Source organism: Mustelus asterias, chromosome 18 (genome assembly GCF_964213995.1).
Source record: "Mustelus asterias chromosome 18, sMusAst1.hap1.1, whole genome shotgun sequence".
NCBI classification, from domain to species: Eukaryota; Metazoa; Chordata; class Chondrichthyes; order Carcharhiniformes; family Triakidae; genus Mustelus; species Mustelus asterias.
This window is the reverse complement of record NC_135818.1, coordinates 26,075,701-26,101,237: the sequence shown is the minus strand read 5'-3', so window position 1 is coordinate 26,101,237 and position 25,537 is coordinate 26,075,701. Positions and strand designations below refer to the sequence as shown.

The 25,537-nt window shown below is 43.5% G+C and overlaps 1 protein-coding gene across 2 annotated transcripts in view; it reads left to right on the top strand.

Moving 5' to 3' along the window:
• The first annotated feature begins 11,452 nt into the window (after positions 1-11,452).
• znf106a (zinc finger protein 106a) overlaps positions 11,453-25,537 on the top strand; it is a 72,593-nt gene continuing 58,508 nt past the window's right edge. For both annotated transcript variants that reach the window (XM_078233579.1, XM_078233578.1), the window contains exons 1-3: positions 11,453-11,536; positions 12,551-12,612; positions 18,778-18,978. In XM_078233579.1, the coding sequence (XP_078089705.1) occupies positions 11,483-11,536; positions 12,551-12,612; positions 18,778-18,978 (317 nt within the window). In that variant the 5' untranslated portion in view covers positions 11,453-11,482. The remainder of the gene's footprint in view (positions 11,537-12,550; positions 12,613-18,777; positions 18,979-25,537) is intronic.

Here is a 25,537-nt window from a genome sequence, read left to right as displayed (position 1 = left end):
GTGTAAGCGGATGTCTGGTTGAAGTAACAGGATATCCTGTTACAGGCAGGAGTAGGCTGAGTGATACTGATAAACTCAGTATCAGGGTTGGATGTCACATGCATGGTGATTGGGTTTGCAATGACATTTGTGTTCTTGCAATCTGCTGCCATTACCGGCAGGAGGAAATGAGCTGGCAAGTGAATGTACCTTCATTGTGATTGCGCATAACTCAATCAAGGTTTATGACAATTGCACTCAGTTTAAGCCAGGTTCATTGAAGTTGTACAGAATATTTCATGGCGCTGAATGGCCTATGAATTGTGCGCCAGAATGCTCTGTTACACCCGAACACTGACTCTCAAAGTACACTGCTTGTCATTACATTCTCACCTACACCTTGGCTAATGATAATAGAATAGTCAGAGTCATAGTAATGGAGGTTTCCAGCATGGAAACAGGCCCTTCAGCCCAACTTGTCCAAGCTGCCCAGTTTTTACCATTAAGCTAGTCCCAATTGCCTGCATTTGGCCCATATCCCTCTATACCCATCTTACCCATGTAACTGTCTAAATGCTTTTTAAAAGACAAAATTGTACCCGCCTCTACTACTCCCTCTGGCAGCTTGTTCCAGACACTCACCACCCTCTGTGAAAAAACTGCCCCTCTGGACCCTTTTGTATCTCTCCCTTCTCACCTTAAACCTATGCCCTCTAGCTTTAGACACCCCTACCTTTGGGAAAAGATGTCGACTGTCTCACTGATCTATGCCCCTCATTATTTTATAGACCTCTATAAGATCACCCCTAAGCCCCCTACGCTCCAGTGGAAAAAGACCCAGTCTATCCAGCCTCTCCTTAAAACTCAAACCATCAAGTCCCGGTAGCATCCTAGTAAATCTTTTCTGCATTCTTTCTAGTTTAATATCCTTTCTATAATAGGGTGACCTGAACTGTATACAGTATTCCAAGTGTGGCTTTACTAATGTCTTGTACAACTTCAAAAAGATGTCCCAACTCCTGTATTCAATGTTCTGACCAATGAAACCAAACATGCCAAATGCCTTCTTCACCACCCTGTCCACCTGTGACTCCACTTTCAAGGATCTATGAACCTGTACTCCTAGATCTCTTTGTTCTATAACTCTCCCCAACCCACTACCATTAACTGAGTAGCTCTTGTCCCGATTCGATCTATCAAAATGCATCACCTCACATTTATCTAAATTAAAAACTTCATTGGCCCACTGGCGAAGGCCAGCGGTCTATCTGAATCCATGCTGGCTCTTTGCAAGATTAAAGTAGTTAGTTCCATTCTCCCATTTTTTTCCCTGTCAGACCTGCATTTTTATTTTCTCTTCAGGTGCAATTCTCTTTTTGGAACTGTTATGATCCTAGCTGATAACGACAAGTATGAAATCTGACTAGATCGATCCTAACTCTTTTTAGAAATTGAGGAGGTCAATTATTGAAGACATTCATGAGAGTTTGCCAATATACTTTTAACATAACAAAATAAGAAAAAAAATGAACTATATTATACTAGACAAAAAGGTTGGAAAGATTTCAATGCAGATACCAGAAAATGATTCAAACTCTCACTATTCCTTTTATTCCAGTAACCCTTACAAGCACAACCATCAGTGAAGATTAGCACTGTCTCAATGCTAAGGTCTTTTGCTTTGGTTAGCTCAGTTTGAAGCAGTTTTTTTTTTCTAGCGGATTGCTCAGCATTCATTAGATGCTTTTCTTCAGCTGGTATCTCTCTGAGGCATCAAAAAAGCTATCTGAATTCATTATTACTTAAACTTCAGAGCAAACAGAAGTGGAAGGAAACCGGAGCACCCAGAGGAAACCCAAGTAGACACGGGAGAATGTGCAAATTTCACGCAGTGACTCGAGACCAGAATTGAACCCTGGTCCCTGGCACTGTGAGGTAGCAGTGCTTGCCACCATGTCGCCCTATCATAACTTCCTTGTTTTTGGACTCTATGCCCCTAAGGGTCCCATATGTTTAACTGCTTCTTCAGCTGTCAGTAATTTTGTGCACATAAATCCCCATCTCTCTTTGTTCCTGCACCCCATTTTAGAATTGTGCTGTTTAATTTATGTTGCCTCTCCTCATTCTTCCTGCCAAAATGTGCCACTTCACACTTCTTTGCAATAAATTCAATCTGCTATGTGCCTGTCCATTCCACCGGTCTATTTCCTCTTGAAGTTTATCACGATTCTCAGTTCACAGTATTTTCAAGTTTAATGTCATCTGCAAACCTTGAAATTATGCCCTGTACATCAAAGTCTAAATAATGTCAAGAAACATATTGGTCCTAATACCTAATCCCCTCAGAATAATATTGCTGGAAAGCCCATTGTGTGGCACTTCATGAAATACCTGTAGGAAGTCCATGTATACTGCATCAACTGCATTACCCTTTCTGTTATCTCATCAAAAATTCATTCAAGTTAGAATTAAATCCTGTAAACTTTCCTTAATTAATCTACATTTGTTCAGTTGAGTGTTAATTTTGTCCCAGATTGCTATTCCTAAAACCTTTTCCACCACCGTGTTAAACTATCTGGCCTATAGTTACTGGGTTTATTCTTAGAGACAATAGATCCTTTTTTTGGCCCTTTATTGGTCTCACTTCCTCCCCCCTTCACCTTAACACCTTTTTTTACTATTTATCTGCCTATACCAGACACTTCCTGTCAATGTACTCTTGCACACACCCTGATTGCTGATGGACGTGCCAAATAAAATACTGTCATCTATACCCTGACTATTGATAGACACTACCTGATATATTTCCACCCAAACCCTGACTATTGATAGACACTACCTGATATATTTCCACCCAAACCCTGACTATTGATGCCTGACAAGATACTCTCACCTACAATGAGCAAAACACTGTGGATGCTGGAATTTGAAACAAGAACAGAGGATGCTGGAAAAACAGGGTTAACTGCAGGAACTGAAAGGAGGGAGAATGTGTTTGTAGAAACTGCTGCAAAATGTAGCAACTTTTAGAACATCAGAACTGAAGGGAAGGCTCTAAACGTTAACTCTGTTTCTCTCCTAATCGAAGTGCCAGTTTTTCCAGCATCCTCTACTCTCACCTACACCCTGATTATTGATAGACATTGCCTGCAACTTACTCTGACCCTGACACTGACTACTGATTGACATTGTCTACCGATATACTGTGACCCAGGCACAGACTAAAGATGCGGTGGGTATTGTGTCTGATGAATGTCCTGCGATTCGAGCTAATTGAGGTGACTGTTCAGCCATCTTTATTGTTGCTGCAGAGACTTTCACTGATGATGTACTTGCTTGATGTGTAAAGAGTATCACTGAACTAACTGGTTGGAAAGCTTTGGTGAGCAAAGGATAACAGTTGTAGTTCATGTAGCAATGGAAGAGACAGAGCTGGGGTCCTGTAAAGGGACTTGCAGCAGTTCAGCATTGCATATCATCATGGTAGGAATTGGTGCTATGTGCTAGTCAGTGGAGATAAATGTCATGGGGCATGGGTGCTCTATAGTTTTGAAGAGAAGTTGAAGTACAAGGGAGAAGTTCAGATTCCTAAGGGATTAAGTCCAGTTCTGGGGCAGAAGTTAACTGTAATGGATGGATGGCCATGATGTTGAGATGCCAGCATTGGACTGGGGTAAGCACAGTAAGAAGTCTCACAACACCAGGTTAAAGTCCAACAGGTTTATTTGGCAGCACTAACTTTCAGAGCCACAAGCTCCTTCTTCAGGTGAGTGAGGACTTGTGTTAACAAACAGGGCATGTAAAGACACAAACTCAATTTACAAGATAATGTTTGGAATGCAAGTCTTTTCAGGTAATCAAGTCTTAAAGATACAGACAATGTGAGTGGAGAGAGGGTTAAGCACAGGTTAAAGAGATGTGTATTGTCTCCAGCCAGGACAGTGAGTGAGATTTTGCAAGTCCAGGCAAGTCGTGGGGGTTACAGATAGTGTGACATGAACTCAAGATCCCGGTTGAGGCCATCCTCGTGTGCGGAACTTGGCTATCAGTTTCTGCTCAGCGATTCTGCGTTGTCGTGTGTTGTGAAGGCCGCCTTGAAGAACGCGTACCCGAAGATCAGAGGCTGAATGCCCGTGACTGCTGAAGCATTCCCCAACTGGAAGGGAACACTCCTGCCTGGTGATTGTTGAGCGGTGTTCATTCGTTGTCGTAGTGTCTGCATGGTCTCCCCAATGTACCATGCGTTGGGACATCCTTTCCTGCAGCGTATCAGGTAGACAACGTTGGCCAAGTTGCAAAAATGGCCTACAGGAATAGGCTATTCAGTCCCTCAAACCCATTGCTTACTGTTCTATTATGGCATATCTGTATCTTAATTCCACATAGCCTCCTCTAAAGTCCTTGCATCAGATGCAAGACTCATCAGGGTGATTGAATACTCACATATCTGGCTGGATACACTCAAGAACTTTGTCACCATCCAGGGCAGCAGTTTGAACAATCAGTCGCAATGTGACTGCAAAGGATACAATGTACTGAATGCACTGTAGCAGCAGTAAGAAGTTTAACAACACCAGGTTAAAGTCCAACAGGTTTATTTGGTAGCAAAAGCCACACAGGCTTTCGGAGCTCCAAGCCCCTTCTTCAGGTGAGCAGCACTGTAGCAGCACCCCAGGGCAACTTGAATACCATTTCTCTCCCCTGCAGCCTCTAGTTCTCGACACAGTGTGAAAATAGGCTGGCAGCAAAATAAAAGAAAACCCCAAAATGAAAGGTTTGAGTTAATTAAGGAGACCCAGGACAGATAGTGTTTGACTAATTGAATTTTTTGATGAAGTAACATAAAGCTGAAGAAGGGAGAACAATGGATGTTGTCTATATGGATTTTTAAAAAAGCATTTGACAAAAGGCCACATTAAAACCTGGTTAACAAACCTGGAAGCTCAGGAGTGTGGTGGAGGGGAGAGGATTGTCAGTGTCAGTTTGGTTAAAAGATTGGCTTAAGGACAGAAAATGTTTCAAGTATAGGGAGAGCTGTACTATAATGTGTACTGTGTGAGTTTTATTGAAGCCGATCTCAGGATGTCTGCCTCCAGGAGACGGTCATATGCAATATGTGTCAGCAGCCTATTGATTGTGGGAGGTGAGAAAATCAAGTCCCATTGTGTCCCCAGAAGTGTCAAACATTTCTCCTGCTCTTTGTCGTAATTTTAAACTGTTAATTTTAAAGCATGCCCGCTGTTTCTAGTCTCATGCACAAGAGGAAAGATCTTGTAGATGGAGAAATATTTTCTCATGGGGTCATTAGTCTGTGGAATTCTGTGGGACTTGAATTTGTCTCATTCATTGAGATGAATAATGTGGATGTACTTAAGGGGCTAGATGGAATAGGATGAGGCAGCAGCGATGTGAGGAGTGAGCATAATTATAAACCAAATGAGCTGAATGGCCTTCTTTTGTTCTGTGTGTTTTATATAATTCAATTATGCATTTTGGAAGAATGAGTATTGAGAGGAAACACAATTAATGGTTAAAAGTAGAGAGACCTCAGCATTTGGATACAGAAGGACTGACCAATAAGTCAGAGCAAATTGTGTCCCAGGTTTCATAAATAAGGCTGAGAATACAAAAGTGAAGAGGTGATTCGAAAGTGCACATCATTAGTTCAACTGCAGTTACAGCGTTGTACCCAAGTTTGTGCTCTACAATAAGAAAGCTGTCAAGTCCATGGAGTGAGTGCAGAAGAGAGTCATTTAGAGTCACCAAAGGATGGGGAGCTATTATTTATTTGTGTCGCAAGTAGGATTACATTAACACCGCAATGAAGTTACTGTGAAAATCCCCTAGTCACCACACTCAGGCGCCTGTTCGGGTACACTGAGGGAGAATTTAGCATGGTCAATGCACCTAACCAGCACGTCTTTCAGACTGTGGGAGGAAACTGACGCAGAAAAAAGGAGAACGTGCAGACTCCACACGGACAGTGACCGAAGTCAGCAATCGAACTCGGGTTCCTGGCACTGTGATGCAGCAGTGCTAACCATTGTGCCACCATGCCACCCATAATCGTTTTAATCATTGCCACTTTAAAGCATGCCGCTCTAATCGTTCATCCAACTGGGTGGGACTACACTGTCATTTTCATTCTTATCTGTCTGACTGTAGCCAGAGCAATAGCTTCTCTTCTATCATTGTTACTTCTGGAGATCCCAAGGTTCTATCTTTTGCCCCTCCTATTTTTCTGTGGTGACATAATCTGGAAACATTATCTGTTTCCATATGTACACCGAAGACACCGAGTTCAGTCTCATCACCATCTCTCAATCCCTCCACTATCTCTAAACTGCTTGTCTGACATCCAGTTCTGAGCAGAAATTTAAATATCTGGATGGTTATCACTAAGACAGCCTATTTCCACCTTTGTAACATCACCCAATTCCACACTCACCTCAGCCCGTCAGCTGGAATTTTCAGCTATGTCATTGTAGCGTGTGGAAATACAGTAATCAGCCTTTCTTCATCACTTTTGTTCTCTTTGCCAGTGCTTGTGAAGAAGTTACCAGCCTGGGATAAGGAGCCTGTGTATAACAGGCCGATAGGAGCAAACATGTAGCAGAGTTTGAAGCTTCACTCACCTTCCCAACTCATTCGCATGACCTCCCGGTTTTTCCTGCACTCAAAGTATATCAATCTGAATTATACTTGCCAACCTCTGCCTGCACCAAATTGGCACACATACATTCCGCACTGCTAACTGTATATGTGGAGCTTGCAATTCTAAAGCTATCTAACCCTTCAGCTGAAAACAAATTCAGAACAAATGGTGTAATAGATACTTGGTGAACAGTGCAGTAATGCTGTTTGTTTAGTTTTAGTAAACTACAGTTTCAATTTTACAGTACGCTTTATGCAGAGGCAAAACCTCAAATTCCTTATATTGAGAAGAGCAAAACAGTGACTTCTCAGCATGAAGTGAAAGTTTAAAAATAGAGTAGTTATGGAAATGAAAGAAACAATTGAAGCAAAGTATTTTTGGAAGTTTTTAAAGAAGTGAGAAGGTAGAACTGTAGTGGTCATAAGAGGAGTGGGTCATCAATAGAGGAGTGAAGAAGTGAAAAGCAGTAAGAAATTTGGTATTGGAGGAAGTATGTAGTACCGTTAAAATTAGGCCAAACTTGAAGTTAACAAATGTAAGGCACATGAACCACTGAATCTTGAGAGGTGACAGGAGGGCAAGCAAGGATGTGAGTTGCAAACATTGAGTTAGAGCTCGTGAAAGGATGCTGCCAAGGAGACAAAGAGTTTAACCTCTGAGGTGGTGATGGCAAGGATGAGGATTTAAGTGGAGGCAGGAAAAAATGATGACTGCTGTCAAAGAAGCAAAGAATTTGACATAAGGGTTTGATGTCCTTTTGAGAGAATTAATGGCCTTTCAGTTAATGGTTTTGGTCGAGCTGAACACATACATGTGGAAACAAACTCCATGTCTCCCACTCCCAGTGTCACCAACAGCTCCAATCACACTGTGGTGACATCACAACAAAGGACCAGCAATCCAGGCCCTAGCATTGGCCCATGCTCAATGACTGACACAACAGACCCTTCCACTCCTCTCCTGTTGGTCAGTGCACTTTAATAATTGGCTTTATCTGCAGCCTCCTTTTTCGTTGGTCCATGTGGCCTGGGGAGCAGCAGTATGTAACAGGCTGCAAAAGGCTGTTTACAAATGTGCCTGTAAAAAAACTTGATTATTTCAGCGGTTGATCAAGAGATAGAGCGAGGCTTAATTTTACTTGGAAATCATGTAAATTTGCCAGAGTTGTCATGTCTGAGAAGCCCAGTATACATAAAATGCAATTTGTGCTGTTGGCAAGCTACACTTGGTGAGCAACATACTGGTCAACCTCCATCTCTCCCTTTCTATTAATGAATACAGCAGCCTCACTCCTTCCGTAATGTAGTTTTGGACTTCTTTTGCTTTCCCATGTTCATAGAAACCCTACAGCACAGAAAGAGGCCATTCGGCCCATCGAGTCTGCACCGACCACAATCCCACCCAGGCCCTATCCCCACATCCCTACTACCCACTAATCCCTCTAACCTACGCATCTCACGACACTATGGGGCAATTTTAGCATGGCCAATCAACCTAACCCGCACATCTTTGGACTGTGGGAGGAAACCGGAGCACCCGGAGGAAACCCACGCAGACACGAGGAGAATGTGCAAACTCCTCACAGACAGTGACCCAAGCCGGGAATCGAACCCAGGTCCCTGGAGCTGTGAAGCAGCAGTGCTAACCACTGTGCTACCGTGCCGCCCCGTTACAAGTGAACCTTAGTGCTGTATCTGTGTTGTCCTGGTAGTTATGTAATATTTCAGGGTATTAAATAGCAAACAGTTGGTGGGGTTTCCGAGGTGGCTGGTGCTGCCTAAACTTCAGACAATACAAGACTCACGAAGCCAGTGTCTCAGTTTAAAGACGTAACTTTTATTTAGACCAGTGGCCACTAGGAGAGACCGTCAAAGGGTCATGGCAGCTCTGAAAGCAGCTCGACCTCTCCGATGAGAATCTGACACATACAATTTAAAACAGGTCAATGATAGGTTTTTTATCAACTTTCATTAACTTTAAATCAATCATCTTCAATAAACATCAACAATAATATCTGTCTATTATTAGCCAATCGCATCTTACTCTGACAATGGCATTTTATTAGTCCATAGAATCCGGAAGCTAATTCCCATCTTGGCTAACGCCACTTCCTGTGTTGCGAGTAACCTCAGACGCTAGCCCAAAGTTCAATCGAACGTTCCCATGAGTTCTCCTGTAGGTCACTGCCAAACCAAATTAACACATGACTCCACGTCTGGGCATGCATCCATCTTATCTGGATAGTGAATAAAACCTGTTCATGAAATATGATTGGTGTTCTGAATGTTCTCTCCATCCAAAACTCTACTGATAAATCTTGCAACGTTCTCTTAGAATATGGCTTACCCATATGCCCTTTACCATGAAGCTTCGCAGCAAATTGCTCTTGACTAAAGTGAACAATATATCTTAAAGAATACATTAACACATTCAAAATATCAGCATGTGTTTTAAAATCATAATTACTTGTTTAAATCTCTTACTGCACCTCGTGTAAACTGCTTTCTTGTTAGCTCATAAATCTGTTTTAAAAGTCATTTAACTAAATGCTGGTAGTTCTATCAGTGCCTTAATGTCTGTTGGTTTAAAAATCTTGCTAACCTATTCGGGTTCTCCCTCTTACAGTGAACCTTATTTTTAAGATCACATCAGCCACCAGTTCTACCCCATGCTCCCCCAGGTTTCTCCTTGTCTTTGGAAGGTTGCAGAGGAACACTGACCAAATCTTGTTCTAGATCATATGCCAAATATATTTACTAAACATCAGAATAGTTTTTCTTCCTTCGTGGAATGTGAGCATCACTGGTAAGGCCAGCATTTGTTGCCCATCCTTAATTGTTGTTGCAAAGGTGGTGGTGAGTTGCCATCCTGAACCACAGTAGCTCATTTGGCTCATAGTGCTGTTGGAGCAGGAGTTCGAGGTTTTTGACCCAGTGACAGAACAGCAATTATAGTTCCAAGTCAGGATGGTGTGTGGTTTGGAGGAAAGCTTGCAAGTAGTACTGTTTTCATGTCTCTGCTGTTCTTGTCCTTCTAAATGTTAGAAGTCATGGATTTGGAAAGTGCTGTCCTAGGAGCCTTGGCAAATTGCTGAACTGATCTTGTAGATGGTGCACACGGCCTCTATTGAGCTTTGGACGGGGTGAATATTTAAGGTTATGGATAAGGTGCTGATAAATAAGGTTGCTTTGTCCTATATGGTGTTGAATTTTGAGTGTTGTTGGAGCTGCATTCCTAGGCAAGTGGAGAGTATTTCATCACATTCCTTCCTTGAGCCTTGTGGATGGTGCATAGATTTTGGGGCGTCAGGAGGTGTGCTGAACAGTCTAGTAAGTACTTTTCAAGTGTTGTAACTATTGTACTGTAGGGAGTCATGGCAGGCAATCTGTTTACAGCAAGGTCGTTCAAATAATGTGATTACGAACAGCTCACGTGTGTCACGTGATGTTGGTTGAGGGATAAATATTAACTTGGACGCAGTGGAGATTTTGAATTGTACCAAGGTACCTTTTACATCCACATGAGAGAACAGAGGCCTCAGTTTAATTCTGCTCTGAAAGACTGCATCTGTGACAGCGTGCACACCCTCAGTACTCCTCTGGTATGTAAGATGAGGTCAAATACCCAAATCTCTGGAGTGGAACTTAGAACCTTAAAATGTTAAAGCTTAGGAGGCTTTTTGGTCTATTATACATGTGCCACCCCTTTGAGAGAGCTCTTTAATTTAATCCACACCTGTCTTTTCCCCATACCATCGCAATTTAGTTCACTTCAAATTCTTATCCATTTGCATTTTGAATGTTCCTGTGGAATCTTGAGTTCATTACACTTGCAGGCAGAGTGTTCCAGATCTTAACCCGGTGTGAAGTAATTTCTCCTTATTTCCCCTCTAGTTATTTTGTCATTTATTTTAAATCTATGATTTATGAGTTCAGATTTGTCTGAAAAAGGAAAATGGTTCTCCCGACTTGCTTTATCAAAACCCCCCATTTTGAATGCTCCTATTTAGCCTCCCCTTAATCTTCTTTGCCCCGAGGAGAACAATCTTACCTTCTCCCATCAATCACTTTACCGCCTCTAGACTTGACTATCCCAGTAGTTTTCCAGTTTAAAGGAGCTGTATAAATGAAATTTGTTACTAGATAACGTTCAATTCCTTTCCAAGTTAAGTGCATATTTCCAGTATATATTTTGTTGGGCCAACATTTCTCATAGAAATCATAGAAACCCTACAGTACAGAAAGAGGCCATACAGCCCATCAAGTCTGCACCGACCACAATCCCACCCAGGCCCTACCCCCATATCCCTACACATTTAACCGCTAATCCCTCTAACCTACGCATCTCAGGACACTAAGGGCAATTTTTAGCATGACCAATCAACCTAACCCGCACATCTTTGGACTGTGGGAGGAAACTGGAGCACCCGGAGGAAACCCACGCAGACACGCATCAAGCAGATCTTCAGCTCTCTCTGATCCAGAATACATCGTTACTGTCCAATGCCTAGTTAAGCAGTAGCATAGCCTGAGAACAATAAAATCAACTTCCTGTTGTGTACTGACTACAGCGACCTTGTGTACTCTGTGCCTTCTCCTGTCCTTAGCGATGGATCCTGAAAAGTGCTCATACATTGTGAGACAAAATTATAAGCCAGTAAACTTCTGAATGTTATGTAAAATGCATGAATGAACAGAGAAGAGTTTTCAAAGTAAAATGTTTTTCCAAAGAAATTTGATATGGGTTTCCACAAAAATGATCCTATCGTAAGCACAAACTCTTGTTTCCTCCAACTTAATTTCCATCGTGTTTTTCAGGTTTGAACTGACTGCTGTCAAGTTCTCCACAATGGGAAAAGAGAGGAAGTGCATTTTGTGTCGCATCACTTATAGCTCAAAAACGGTAACGCTCAATCCTTCTCTTGTCAAGTAATTCTCTCCTTTCTGCTTTCATCTCTTCCACATTTTTTGTTTGATATATTTCCTGGGGATACAGTGAACGCTTTGGGTATAGATTGATATTCTTACGTTCTGATAAGAGTTTGGTTGTAAGTTACTTACATAGGTGGCACAGTGGTTCAAATTGCTGTCTCACAGTGCCAGGGACCTGGGTTCAATTCTGGCCTTGGGTAACTGTGAAGTTTGCACCTTCTCCCCGTGTCTGCATGGGTTTCCTCCGGTTTAAGTTTCCTCCCATGCTCCAAAGATGTACAGGTTAGGTGGATTGGCCACGGTAAATTGCTCCTTAGTTAGCTCCTTAGAGCTGACATTTCGAGTCCAGATGACCCTTTCTCAAAGCTAAAAGGCATAGAAAGTGGGAGATATTTATACTGCAGGGTGAGGGAATGAAAGATGAGTCATAGCCACAAAAACAAGGAGAAAGGCTGCTAATGGCAGTCCATAGAGAAAATGAAAGGTGTGAATGGCCAAACGGCAGAGAAGCTGAAATCCGAGGGCATAGACTCGAAACATCAGCTCTTTTCCCTCCTCTCAGATGCCAGACCTGCTGAGATTTTCCAGCATTTTCTCTTTTAGTTTGCTAAGATTTCTTCATTTAAAACTGTAGTCCTTGAGGGTTGACAAGATAATTGCTGTAGGGAGGATGGTTTATCAGCATTCAACTGCAATCTGACCTCACCTAAAACCGTCCAGTGAGATTTACTGGTTAGTGGGAAAAGCCAGGGTGTATTGCTGATTTTATTTATTTTCACCCTTCCTTTAACCTAGCCAACCTAATGCCAATTGTCATGATCCCACCCGAGAGTCAAGGTCAGAGCATCCTGGTGGGAGAGGTTAGTTTGGTTAGACACAATCAAAGGAAGTGCAGTAATAACTTATTTCAACAATGTTCGTCCATAATTGACAAACAAGTAACAAAAGGAGGACCAAAATGAGTTCTTATGTATGTTTATTACAGGAGATGGATGAACATATGAGGAGCATGCTGCACCATAGGGAACTTGAGAATCTGAAAGGAAGGTAAAAATGACAGCTCTTTGTTTCTGTAAAGCCCGTTTGCACTGTGTCGGCAGAGCAGGGTTGTTCAGCTCAGGCCTTGGATAGTGGGGAAAATGGGGAAGGAGGTGACTTTAGGGAGCAGTGACCACAATATGATAGAATTTACCCTGCAGTTTGAGGGGGAGAAGCTGGAATCAGATGTAACGGTATTAGAATTAAATAAAGGTAACTACAAAGACATGAGGGAGGAGCTCGCCAGAGTTGATTGGAAAGGGAGCCTAGCAGGGTAGACAGTGGAAGAGCAATGGCAGGAGATTTTGAGAGTTATTCGGGAGGCACAACAGAAATTCATCCTAAGGAGGGGGAAACATGCTGAGGGGAGGACGAGGTACCCATGGCTGATGAGGGAAGTCAAGGACAGCATAAAAGCAAAAGAAAAAGCATACAAAGTGGTGAGGATTAGTGGGAAGCCAGAGGGTTGGGAAACCTTTAAAAGCAAGCAGAGGACAACTAAAAAGCAATAAGGGAGGAGATGATGAAATATGAGTGTCAGGAAGTTAGTAATATAAAAGAAGATAGGAAGAGTTTTTTTAATATATAGAAGGTAAGAGAGAGGCAAAAATAGCATTGGAGCACTGGAAAATGAGGCTGGAGAAGTAATAATAGGAAACAAAGCAATGGCAGAGGAACTGAATAGTTACTTTGGTGTCTTCCACCGTGAAGACTGATGCAGTGGGATGCCAGAGCTCCAGGAGAGCCAGGGGGCACAAGTGAATGTAGTGGCCATCACTAAAGAGAAGGTTCTGGGGAAACTGAAAGGTCTGAAGGTGGATAAATCATCTGGACCGGATGGACTACACCCAAGGGTTCTAAAAGAGATAGCTGAGGAAATTGTGGAGGCTTTGATGGTGATCTTTCAGGAATCACTGGTGGTAGGGAGGGTACCAAAGGACTGGAAAGTAGATAATGTAACACCGCTGTTTAAGAAGGGAAGGAGGCAGCAGACGGGAAATTATAGGCCGGTTAGCCTGACTTCGGTAATTGGCAAGATTTTAGAATTCATTATTAAAGATGGGATCGCAGAGTACTTGGAAGTGCATGATAAAGTAGGACTGAGTCAGCACGGCTTTGTCAAGGGGAGGTCATGTCTGACAAATCTGTTGGAGTTCTTTGAGGAGATAACAAGGAAGTTAGATAAAGGAGAACCAGTGGATGTGATTTATTTAGATTTCCAAAGGCCTTTGACAAGGTGCTGCATAGGAGACTGTTAAATAAGTTAAGTGCCCATGGTGTTAAGAGGAGGATCCTGGCATGGATAGAGGATTGGTTGACTGGCAGATGGCAGAGAGTGGGGATGAAGGGGTCTTTTTCAGGATGGCAGCCGGTGACTAGTGATGTGCCTTGGGGTCAGTGCTGGGACCACAACTTTTCACAATGTACATTAACGATTTGGAGGAAGGAACTGAAGGCACTGTTGCTAAGCTTGCAGATGATACAAAGATATGTAGAGGGACAGATGGTATTGAGGAAGCAGGGGGGCTTTAGAAGGACTTGGACAGGTTAGGGGAGAGGGCATAGAAGTGTCAGATGGAATACAATGTGGAAAAGTGTGAGGTTATGCACTTTGGAAGGAGGAATGGAGGCACAGACTATTTTCTAAATGTGAAAATGCTGAGGAAATCCGAAACACAAAGGGACTGGGAGCCATTGTTCAAGATTCTCTTAAGGTTAACGTGCAGATTCAGTCGGCAGTTAGGAAGGCAAATGCAATGTTAGCATTCATGTCGAGAGGGCTAGCGTACAAGAGCAGGGATGTACTTCTGAGGCTGTATAAGGCTCTGGGTCAGACCCCATTTGGAGTATTGTGAGCAATTTTGGGCCCCATATCTAAGGAAGGGTGTGCTGGCCTTGGAAAGGGTCCAAAAGAGGTTTACAAGAATGATCCCTGGAATGAAGGGCTTGTCATATTTGAAACGCTTGAGGACTCTGGGTCTGTATACGCTGGACTTTAGAAGGATGAGGGGGGATCTTATTGAAATTTACAGGATACTGCGAGGCCTGGATAGAGTGGATATGGAGAGGATGTTTCCACTAGTAGGAAAAACTAGAACCAGAGGGCACAACCTCAGGCTAAAGGGTGTTCCTTTAAAACAGAGTTGAGGGATTTCTTCACCCAGAGAGAGGTGAATCTGTGGAACTCTTTGCCACAGAAGGCTGTGGAGGCCAGGTCATTGAGTGTCTTTAAGACAGAGATAGATAGGTTCTTGATTGATAAGGGGGTCGGGTATGAGGAAAAGGCAGGAGAATTGGGATGAGAAAAATATCAGCCATGATTGAATGGCGGAGCAGACTTGATGGGCCGAGCGGCCTAATTCTGCTCCTATGTCTTATGATCTTATGGTCTTTATGTAGTGGCAACAGTGAGGGGGGGTCAGCAATGCAGGGAACCTGAGAGTTACTGGAACACCTCAATAGATGTAATGTCCAGAGTTTGAGTTGTATTTCAGTGCTAGCACACTTACTCTGTGAATTCAAGTCTCATTTCAGAGACAAGCATGCTGTCTAAGGAACACACTGTAGGAGGTGCTGTCTTTACACTAATCTAATTTACTTAAGCTCCATTTTTAAAAAAGTCTGGTCAGCCAATTGCTATAGAAGCAGTGGAATCAATGGTGAGGAGCTGTCCACCAATAGCAATGAGATAATACATCTGTTTAAATGCTGTCAGTTGAGTGACAAGTGTTGCCCAAGATACTGGGGAGAGCTTACCATTCTTCTTTAAATAGTGCTATAGGATCCAGTATGTCCAACTGTGAGAATGCAGCAATACCCCAGTTTCATTAGTCCCCCTTCCCTACAATTTTTCCCTCAATTATCCAATTCCTTTTCTGAAAGTTATTGAATCTGCTTTCAGACAGTACATTCCAGATCACAACTCTGTAAAATAATATTTTCCTCCTGTCTCCTCTGGTTATTTGGCCACTTAGCTTAACATATCTCATCTGACAGTGCAGCACAGCCTCAGTACAGGAGTGTTGGCCAACATTATGGACTTGAGTCTCTGGAGTGGGGCTTGAACCCTCGTCCTTTGAGAGATGAGAATGATACCAATTCTAGCATGGGTACCAGAGGCTAAACAGATTCTTTCTCAATTGCCTGGGGCATCACAGTCACACATGGTCCCAAGTCCTCAATTGCACTTCTAACAGAAGTGAGCAGGAGCACTGCTGATTGTTCTTGGGGTGCTGAAGCCAGTTGCGAGGACCCTCACTAACAGCAGATGTGCAGCACAGATTAGGAATGGAACCTGGATCCTCTGGTCTCACCGCTTTAGGCTAGAAAAATACCTGCTGAAGCCAAAAGACTTTGACACAAATGGAATAAAATGTTAAGAATTTAGCAATGAAGTGAGCTGACACAATGAACTTGGCTTTTCCAAAATCCCAATTTAAGGCAAGAATTTAGCCTTCAAGTTAAGAATTTTGACAATCAGTTCTGTAGCTGCAATGTTGCCTGCGTTTTGCAGGGGGACAGATGGGGTACAGGGATAACCTGGGGGCAGGGTAAGCAGAATACAGATGCAAGGAGGCAGCTAGGGTACAGAGATTAGTGATAAGGAGGGCAGACAGATGGGATACAGAGGCAGGGGATGTGCAAGGTACAGAGATACATAGGGGAGCAAACCGGGTCAAGCGAAATGGGGGAATGGGGGGCAAGCAAGACATGGAGAAATGGGTGGGGACAGGAGGGTTGCAGAGATAAAGAACGATTGCTGTGGCAAAAGAATAGGCAGGATACAAAGAATGTGCAGAATGCAGAAGTAGTGAGCAGGCAGAGTTACTGGGGAAGGTGCAGAGGTATGGAATGGAGTGTGGCAGGTTGGGTATCAAATACTGGGCAACAGGATGGAGTGTACAGTTGCAGGGTCAGACTGGCTGTGGAGATATAGTGGGTATCAGGCAGAGCACAGAAACATGGGGTTAAGACAAGTGGGATATGAGGTGGTAAAATTGGGTTCAGAGATGTGTGGCAAAATTGGGTGCAGAGTTACAGGTGCGATGCAAAGGTATATTGATCAGGGAACAGGAAGGGTAGAAAGGTACAGTGGTGACAGGACAGGTGATGGGGGCATCTAGAGATACTGGGGTACAGAAATGCATGGTGTCAGATAAAATACAGAGGTACCCTAGGATCGCAAAATATCCACTGAAGTAGATGATCAGCCATGATTGCATTAAATAGCAGAGCAGGCTCAATGGGCTGAATGGCCTACTCCTCTCTGCCACAGATCCAGGACATTTGGGCCAACCAGTCCATGCAGGTTTTATGCTGCACTCAAGTCACCTCATCTTTTTCTCCTCTAAATCTGTCACTGTCGTCATCCTCGTGCCTTTCCAGACTCCCCTTAATTGCGTCTACATTGTTTGCTTCACTCACTTCCTGTGGTAAGGAGTTCAACATTCTCACCATTCTTTGGATAAATTTCTAATGAATTCCCAGTGGATTTCTTGGTGACTCTTTTATTGAAATGCTGTTCCATCGAAACCGTACATCAATTTAAAGATCTCTATGAGGTCATTCCTCAGCCTATTTGTTAAGGGGAAAGTGGCCCAGTTTGATACCTCCACATTTCTGGTATTATCCTGGTAAATTTTCTCTGCACTGTCTATAGCTCCTCTATACCCTTTTAATAATATGGTGACCAGAATGGCACACAGTTTTCTTAAGTATCGTCGAATCAAAGTTTGATGCAGGTTTGGCATAACTTTCCTGTTTTTCAATTATATCTTTCTAGAAATAAAGCCTAGTGCTTAGTTTGCTTGTTTAGGGCCTTTCTAACCATTGGCACAACTTTTAGTGCTTGGTGTATTTGTACTTTGCAGTCCCTTTATTCCTCCACCTTCCGATAAGGGACCTCCTTATTCTTCCTACCAAAATATACCACCTCGCATTTTATCACATTTATTTGACTAATCTCCAAGTTTAATTTGTTGCAGCCCTCCTCGGTATTGACTATTTCCTCCCCTCTGAAAATTTGGTGAAATCCACAAATTTAGAAATTGCATTTTGATTCCAAAGTTGAAATTATTAATGTAAATTGTGAAGAACAGTGGTCCCAGCATTGATGCACCGCTTCCCACCACCCGCCATGCTAAATAACCACACTTTATTGACACAGTCAGCTTTTCGTCTTGAACGGGAGAGGGGATGGAGTCAGGTTGCGTGCAGGGGGCCAGGTGGTGGGACAGAGGTCAGCAGGAGGGGGGCAGGGGTCGGTGGGAAGGTTAGGTGTCAGCAGGAAGGCTAGGCTAGGCAATGGGACAGGGTCGACAGGGAGACAGTTGGTGGGGGTGGGGGGGGGTGGTTTGGGTGAAACAGAGGGAGATGTTGAGTGGGGGGACAGAGGTTGATGGGGGGCAGACAGGAGTTAGATAGATGCGGGCAGGCGGGTGGGCTCGACAAGTGAGTACAGTAACGGTCCAGCTGGAATCAATAGGTGTGCCTACCTGACCTGTTAACAGTTGGAAGCCACATGTGCTGTGCCCTTTTTAAAAAAAAACTCTCCTCAAGGCAGCAAATGTGTGCTGTTTTAAGGAAGGAATTGCAGTGGGTACAGCAGATGTTAACAACTGTCATGATTGGTGTTGTCTACTATCTCTGGTTCCCCAAATAAAGCAGTATTTTACACTACACATCCAGGCAGCTGTCGTAAGATCCACCCTCTCAGGATTCCAGGCAACATTGCTAAACTGGGCTGGCTTCAGTTACAGACCTACTATTGGTGGTAGCTCCCTAAAGTTGGAATTAGCAGAGGACACGATTAAATAAAGAAACAGTTGCCAGGGCTGCCTCACACCAGCTGACCTGACGTTATCAGCCTGGACTGCCTGCTAAACATGTGCTTGAAGTCCTGGGTGACTTTCATTCTTCCTGCTCTGTCAGGGGAGTGCAGTCACCTCGGTGCAGGGGAAGGCAGCAGAAGCATGCCTGCTGCAGCCATCAAAAATAAATGTTAAGTTAAAGGAGCCGGGGATGGTGTAACCACCCCCTGATACCCTGCACCCTCCTCCCCAGCACCCTCCTCCCCAACACCCTGTACCTTTCTCCCCCTTGCTCTAACACTCCAGCTCGTTCTAAAATGCCTGTCGGTACGATTCAGTCTCCACTGTCTCCCTCTTTCGACAGGGACTGCAAACATGAATGCCGAATCTGCAGGGTGACTGTGGTGGGCCTCTCGGCCTATGCTAAGCACATCTCCAGCCAGCTCCATAAAGAGAAGGTGGACACCCAGGAGAGGGAAGAGAACCAGAAGGACGACGGAAAAGATGAGGAATATTTTGATAAGGAGCTTGTTCAACTGATCCGACAGCGAAAGGAACAAAAAGGGTAAGCCTGCTGCTCACTTGGAAAGCTCGAGATCATCAGCTGCAGCTGTAGCAGAGAGGTGCACTGGTAATTGAAAAAGCATTCAATAACGGGTATAAAGTTACAGAGAAATGTATGTGGCTGGCTGAGAGGCATTTGGGATTCCTCAGGCTGTTTTAAGAAACAGTTCACTAAGTAGATATTGTTAAATAATCTGCTTATTTGCTTGTCATTGATGTATTGTGTGCCACTGATGTGGTAGTAAATGGGACAGGTTTTGTTGGACTAGTTGCGTATCATTCTCATTTACCCATGAGTATGATTAATGCAGCAGTGACAGATATAACTAATGTAACCAAGGCTGTCAGTTAAAGTGAGGGACTTTGAGCATGCATGCAGCAAAGCTGCCATTTCCACAGGCTCAACATCACCCCACTCTCCGCCCTCAATAAGAGTGTTCCTTTTAAACAGTACTTTGAAAATTACTTAAGGGCCCCCCGATGCTTCAGCATTGAAACTTTACCCAAGGAAAGCTTTGAAATGCACCCCCTCGGCTTTATTCAAATAATTTTGAAAATGGTCCGAGCAGAAATTGCTAGAAGCTAGAAAGAAAAATATTCCAGCAGTCCAGCTGACTTAACAGTCCTGATATACTGTGGGGAAATTAGATCCCGGTTACAGCACATTCTCAGACCGCACAATCCAAATTCAGCTCACCAAATCAGGATTTTGGCAGAGGCTGAGGCCTTGAAATTTTGTTTCAGTTCTTTCTTGAGCATTAGAAATGTCACTTACAATGACAGAGAGTGGGAGGTGGTCTTTTCCCCAAAAGCATTTGGAGTGGTTTGTAAGGGGTTTGGGGTGGGGAGAGGTTGAATTTTAAGCTTCATCTCTTACTGAAATGAGACAGTTTGCTTGTAATTGAGTAAAACAGTGAGCCTCAAATCCAACTAATGGAAGGCTAAGGAAGGCTCCAAGTTGAGCCATGAATACATGGAACAGTAGAAAGGTTAAAGCTGGTAACTTCACAAATTATTGTTCAAAATTAATTCAGTCTATGAAGGGGTTGCAGGAACTTTTTAACAAGGAGTAGTATGCATTGGCCAGAATGGTTTTCAGGGAATTTTAGTTATATATTACAGGCACTTACAGCTAAGGCCACTTACAGTTCTTACACTATATATTTACAGTGATATACTGTAAGTATATATACTTACAGTGGCCTTAGCTCACTCGAGCTTGGGTCAGTCTGCTCTGCAAGCAGAAAATAGAAGTTCTGAAGGAATTAGCAGTTGGCACTGCTGCTTCACAGCACCAGGGACCCAGGTTCAATTCCGGCCTTGGGTCACTGTCTATTTAGGGTTTGAACGTTCTCCTCGTGTCTGCGTGGGTTTCCTCCCACAGTCCAAAGTTGTGCAAGTTAGGTGGATTGGCCATGTTTATTGCTTCTTAGTGTCCCAAGATGTGGAGGTTAGGGGAATTCTAGGGTAAATGCTTGGGGTTACAGGGGTGGGACTGGTGGTGGGCCTGGGTGGGATGCTCTTTTGGAGAGTCGGTGCAGACCCGATGGACAAATGGCGGCCATCTATACTGTAGGGGTGCTATGGTTCTAATACATGAGATTGCAAGAGGTTTGCAGAGGATGTTATTATTAAAGTTCCCTGTTCACCTCGTCATATGACTAGAGTCTGGTTAGTAAAGGTAATCTCTGATTCTAGGGGGATCTAAACCAGAGAAAATATATAGTGTAAGAACAAGAGCACAGTGGTTAGCACTGCTGCCTCACAGCTCCAGGGACCTGGGTTCGATTCCCGAATTGGCTCACTGTCTGTGTAGAGTTTGCACATTCTCCCCATGCCTACGTGGGTTTCCTCCAGGTTCTCCGGTTTCCTCCCACACTCCAAAGATGTGCAGGTTAGGTTGATTGGCGATGTTAAATTGCCCCTTAGTGTCCCGGGATGTGTATGTTAGAGGGATTAGCAGGGTAAATACATGGAGTTTCGGGGATAGGGCCTGGATGGAATTGTTGTCGGTGCAGACTCGATGGGCTGAATGGTCTCCTTCTGCACTGTTGGGTTTCTATGATTTTTATGATAGATTTACATAGCACCTTTAACATAATAAAATATTCTAGACTGCTTCTCAGATGTGTTATTAAACAAAACCTGACACTGATTCACGTGAGATGTTAGGACAGGTAACTAAAAGCCTGGTCAAAGACAGATTTTACGGATTGCCTTAGAGGAGGAGAGAATGATGAAGGGCTTTAGGGAAGGAATTTCAGAACTTAATACCTAGACAGCTGAAGGCAATTGCAGAACTGTGAAAATTAAAGATAGGCAAGAGGCTGTGACGCACAGATTGTGTGGGGCTGGGGGAGAGGCAAGGCTATGGAGAGATTTCAAAACGAGGATGAGAATTTTAAAATTGAAGTGTTGCCAGACTGAGAACCATTATAGGTCACCAAGCATAAAGGTGATAAATGTTTTGGAAGAGCTCATGTTTATCATGAGTGCAAGTGGGAGGGCAGCCAGTAAAGCATTGGTATAAAAACAGAAAATGCTGGAAAATCTCAGCAGGTCTGACAGCATCTGCGGAGAGAGAATAGAGCCAGTGTTCCGAGTCTTGATGATCATTCAACAGAGCATTCATAGAATCAAGTCCAGAGGTAACAATGGCATGGATGAGGGTTTTAGCAGCAGATGAACTGAGGCAGAGAGACTGATAGATGATGTTACAGAAGTGGAAGTAGGTGGTCTCAGTATTGGAGCAGATAAAGGATTCAAAACTCAGCTTGGGTGAAAAAAGGCCACAGTTGCAAATGGTTTGGTTCAACGTTAAGCAGTTGCCAGGGCGAGGGATAGAGCTGGTGAGAAGGTAATGGAATTTGTGGGGGGACTGAAAGCAATAGCATTGATCCTTCCAGTATTTACATGGCGATTTCTACTCATCCAATTTCATCATTTGCTTTGGGTACTGTCTGCTTTAGATCATAACATTATAAGACACAGGAGCAGAATTAGGCCACTCGGCCCATCAAGTCTGCTCTGCCATTCAATCATGGCTGATATTTTTCTCATCCCCATTCTCCTGCCTTTTGCCCATAACCCCTGATCCCCTTATCAATCAAGAACCTATTTCTGTCTTAAAGACACTCAATGATCTGGCCTCCACAGCCTTCTGCAACAAAGAGATTCACCACTCTGGCTGAAGAAATTCCTCATCTTTATTTTAAAGGATCGTCCCTTTAGCCTGAGATTGTGCCCTCTGGTTCTAGTTTTTCCTACGAGTGGAAACATCCTCTCCACATCCACTCTATCCAGGCCTCGCAGTATCCTGTAAGTTTCAATAAGATCCCCTCTCATCCTTCTAAACTCCAACGAGTACAGACCCAGAGTCCTCAACCATTCCTCATACGACAAGCTCTTCATTCCAGGGATCATTCTTGAGAACCTCCTCTGGACCCTTTCCAAGGCCAGCACATCCTTCCTTAGATATGGGGCCCAAAACTGCTCACAATACTCCAATTGGGGTCTGACCAGAGCCTTATACAGCTTCAGAAGTACATCCCTGCTCTTGTATTCTAGCCCTCTCGACATGAATGCTAACATTGCATTTGCCTTCCTAACTGCTGACTGAACCTGCACGTTAACCTTAATAGAATCTTGAACAATGACCCCCAAGTCCCTTTGTGTTTCTGATTCCCGAAGCATTTTCACATTTAGAAAATAGTCTCTGCTTCCATTCCTCCTTCCAATAACCTCACACTTTTCCACACTGTATTCCATCTGACACTTCTTTGCCCACTCTCCGACCTGTCCAAGTCCTTCTGCAGTCCCCTACTTCCTCAATACTACCTATCTCTCTGCATATCTTTGTATCATCTGCAAACTTAGCAACAGTGCCTTCAGTTCTTTCTCCAAATCGTTAATGTATATTGTGAAAAGTTGTGGTCCCAGCACTGACCCCTGAGGCACGCCACTAGTCACTGGCTGCCATCCTGAAAAAGACCCCTTTATCCTCACTCTCTGCCATCTGCCAGTCAGTCAATTCTCTATCCATGCCAGGATCCTACCCTTAGCACCATGGGCACTTAAGTTATTTAACAGTCTCCTATGCAGCACCTTGTCAAAGGCCTTCTGGAAATCTAAATAAATCACGTCCACTGATTCTCCTTTATCTAACTTCCTTGTTACTTCCTCAAAGAACTCCAACAGATTTGTCAGACATGACCTCCCTTGACAAAGCCGTGCTGACTCAGTCCTACTTTATCATGCACTTCCAAGTACTCTGCGATCTCATTTTTAATAATTAACTCTAAAATCTTGCCAATGACCGAAGTTAGGCTAACCGGCCTATAATTTCCCGTCTGCTGCCTCCTTCCCTTCTTAAACAACGGTGTTACATTAGCTACTTTCCAGTCCTCTGTTACCCTCCCTGCTTCCAGTGATTCCTGAAAGATCACCATCAATGCCTCCACAATTTCCTCAGCTATCTCTTTTAGAACCCTTGGGTGTACTCCATCCAGTCCAGATGATTTATCCACCTTCAGACCTTTCTGTTTCTCCTTAGTGATGGCACTACACTCACCTGTGCCCCCTGACTCTCCTGGAGCTCTGGCATCCCACTTGTGTCTTCCAACTTGAAGACTGATGCAAAGTAACTATTCAGTTCCTCTGCCATTGCTTTGTTTCCTATTATTACTTCTCCAGCCTCATTTTCCAGTGGTTCAATGGCTATTTCTCCCTCTCTCTTACCTTTTATATATTTATATCCTTGCTGCTTTTATGCTGCCCTTGACTTCCCTCGTCAGCCATGGATGCCTCGTCCTCCCCATAGCATGTTTCCTTCTCCTTGGGATGAATTTCTGTTGTGCCTCCCGAATAATTCTCATAAACTCCTGCCCACTGTCTTCCCTGCTAGGCTCCCTTTCCAATCAACGCTGGCCAGCTCCTCCCTCATGTCTTTGTAGTTACATTTATTTAATTGTAATATTGTTACATCTGATTGCAGCATCTCCCTCTCAAACTGCAGGGTAAATTCTATCATATTGTGGCCACTGCTCCTTCAGGGTTCCTTCACCCTAAGTCCCCTAATCAAGTCTGCCTCATTACACATCACAAAATCCAGAATTGCCTGTTCCCTAGTAGGCTTTGTCACAAGCTGCTCCAAAAACCACCTCTTAGACATTCCACAAATTCCTTTTCTTGGGATCCACTACCTACCTCATTTTCCCAGTCCACCTGCATATTGAAGTCCCCCATGATTATTGTAATATTGCCTTTTTTATATGCCTTTTCTATCCCCTGATTTATTTTCTGCCCCATATCCTGACTACTGCTAGGGGGCCTGTACATAACTCCCATCAGGGCCTTTTTACCTTTGCGATTCCTCAACTCTACCCACAGAGATTCTATGCCTTCTGATTCTATATCACTACTTGCTATCAATTTAACTTCATTCCTTATTAACAATGTAACCCTGCCACTTTTGCCCATCTGCCTGTCCTTCTGATAGGACTCATATCCTGGGATATTTAGGCCCCAGCCCTGATCCCCTTGCAGCCATGTCTCTGTGATGCTCACAACATCGTACCGGCCAATTTCAATGAGCGCAACAAGCTCATTTACCTTGTTCCGTATACTGTGTGCATTTAGGTACAACACCTCAGTCCTGCATTGACCATCTCCCTTCTCATACTTATCACCTTTTTTGCTCTGCCTGAGGTTAGATTCCTGCCACCTTCTATACTCTCTGTCCTATTACGTGTCTGGAAACTTTACTAACCTTTCCTGAGCCCTCAGCTTAATTAACCAGCACTTCTACCCTACCCTCTCCTTTAACTTTGATTTTCTAATCCTCCATACGACTGAACCCTCCCGCCAACTATTTAGTTTAAAGCCCTTTTCTGCATTTTTAGTTCAAGCCATTTCAAAGTCTCTCCTAATTTTTCCTCCTCAACCTGATGCTTCAATATCATTTTTAAACTCACAAGCAGAGTTTCTAACTTTTCTGGCACATCTTTTGTAGAAACATCAATGTCAGCAGATTCACAAAGAGTAATTGGTACGTTTGAATCCTTGTTACGGGTTTTTACTTGTCAAACTTTAGTTTCAGTAACCTTGGAGGTATTCCTGAAACCACTGGAGATGTCGACACTGTATCCCCAGTCCAGACATTTCTGAACAAAAAAACCTACAATTTCAATAGGCAAATTGGAACACCAACGGTAACAGGATTAGTGACAATTTGTGTGACAAATCGGAGGCAATGAAGGGGTAGAGGGAAGTGGTGAAGATGAGTTGGGTGTTGTCAACAAACCTATGGAACCTGACTAACTTGTGGAACAGGTTCAAAGAACTAGATGGCCTAGTTCCTGCTCCAACGGTGTCACCGAAGGGTATCATTTAGATTCAGAATAGAAGCAGGCCGGTGATAGATCAGAAGAACGTGTTCAAAGTCGTGGAATCTTTTCAGTGGACAAGCAATGAAAGTTTGTTTACACTGGCTAGTGAATCAGTAAAAAGGGACATTGTTGTGAATCCCATGAAGATACCCTAAAGGAACTGAACTTCGCAAC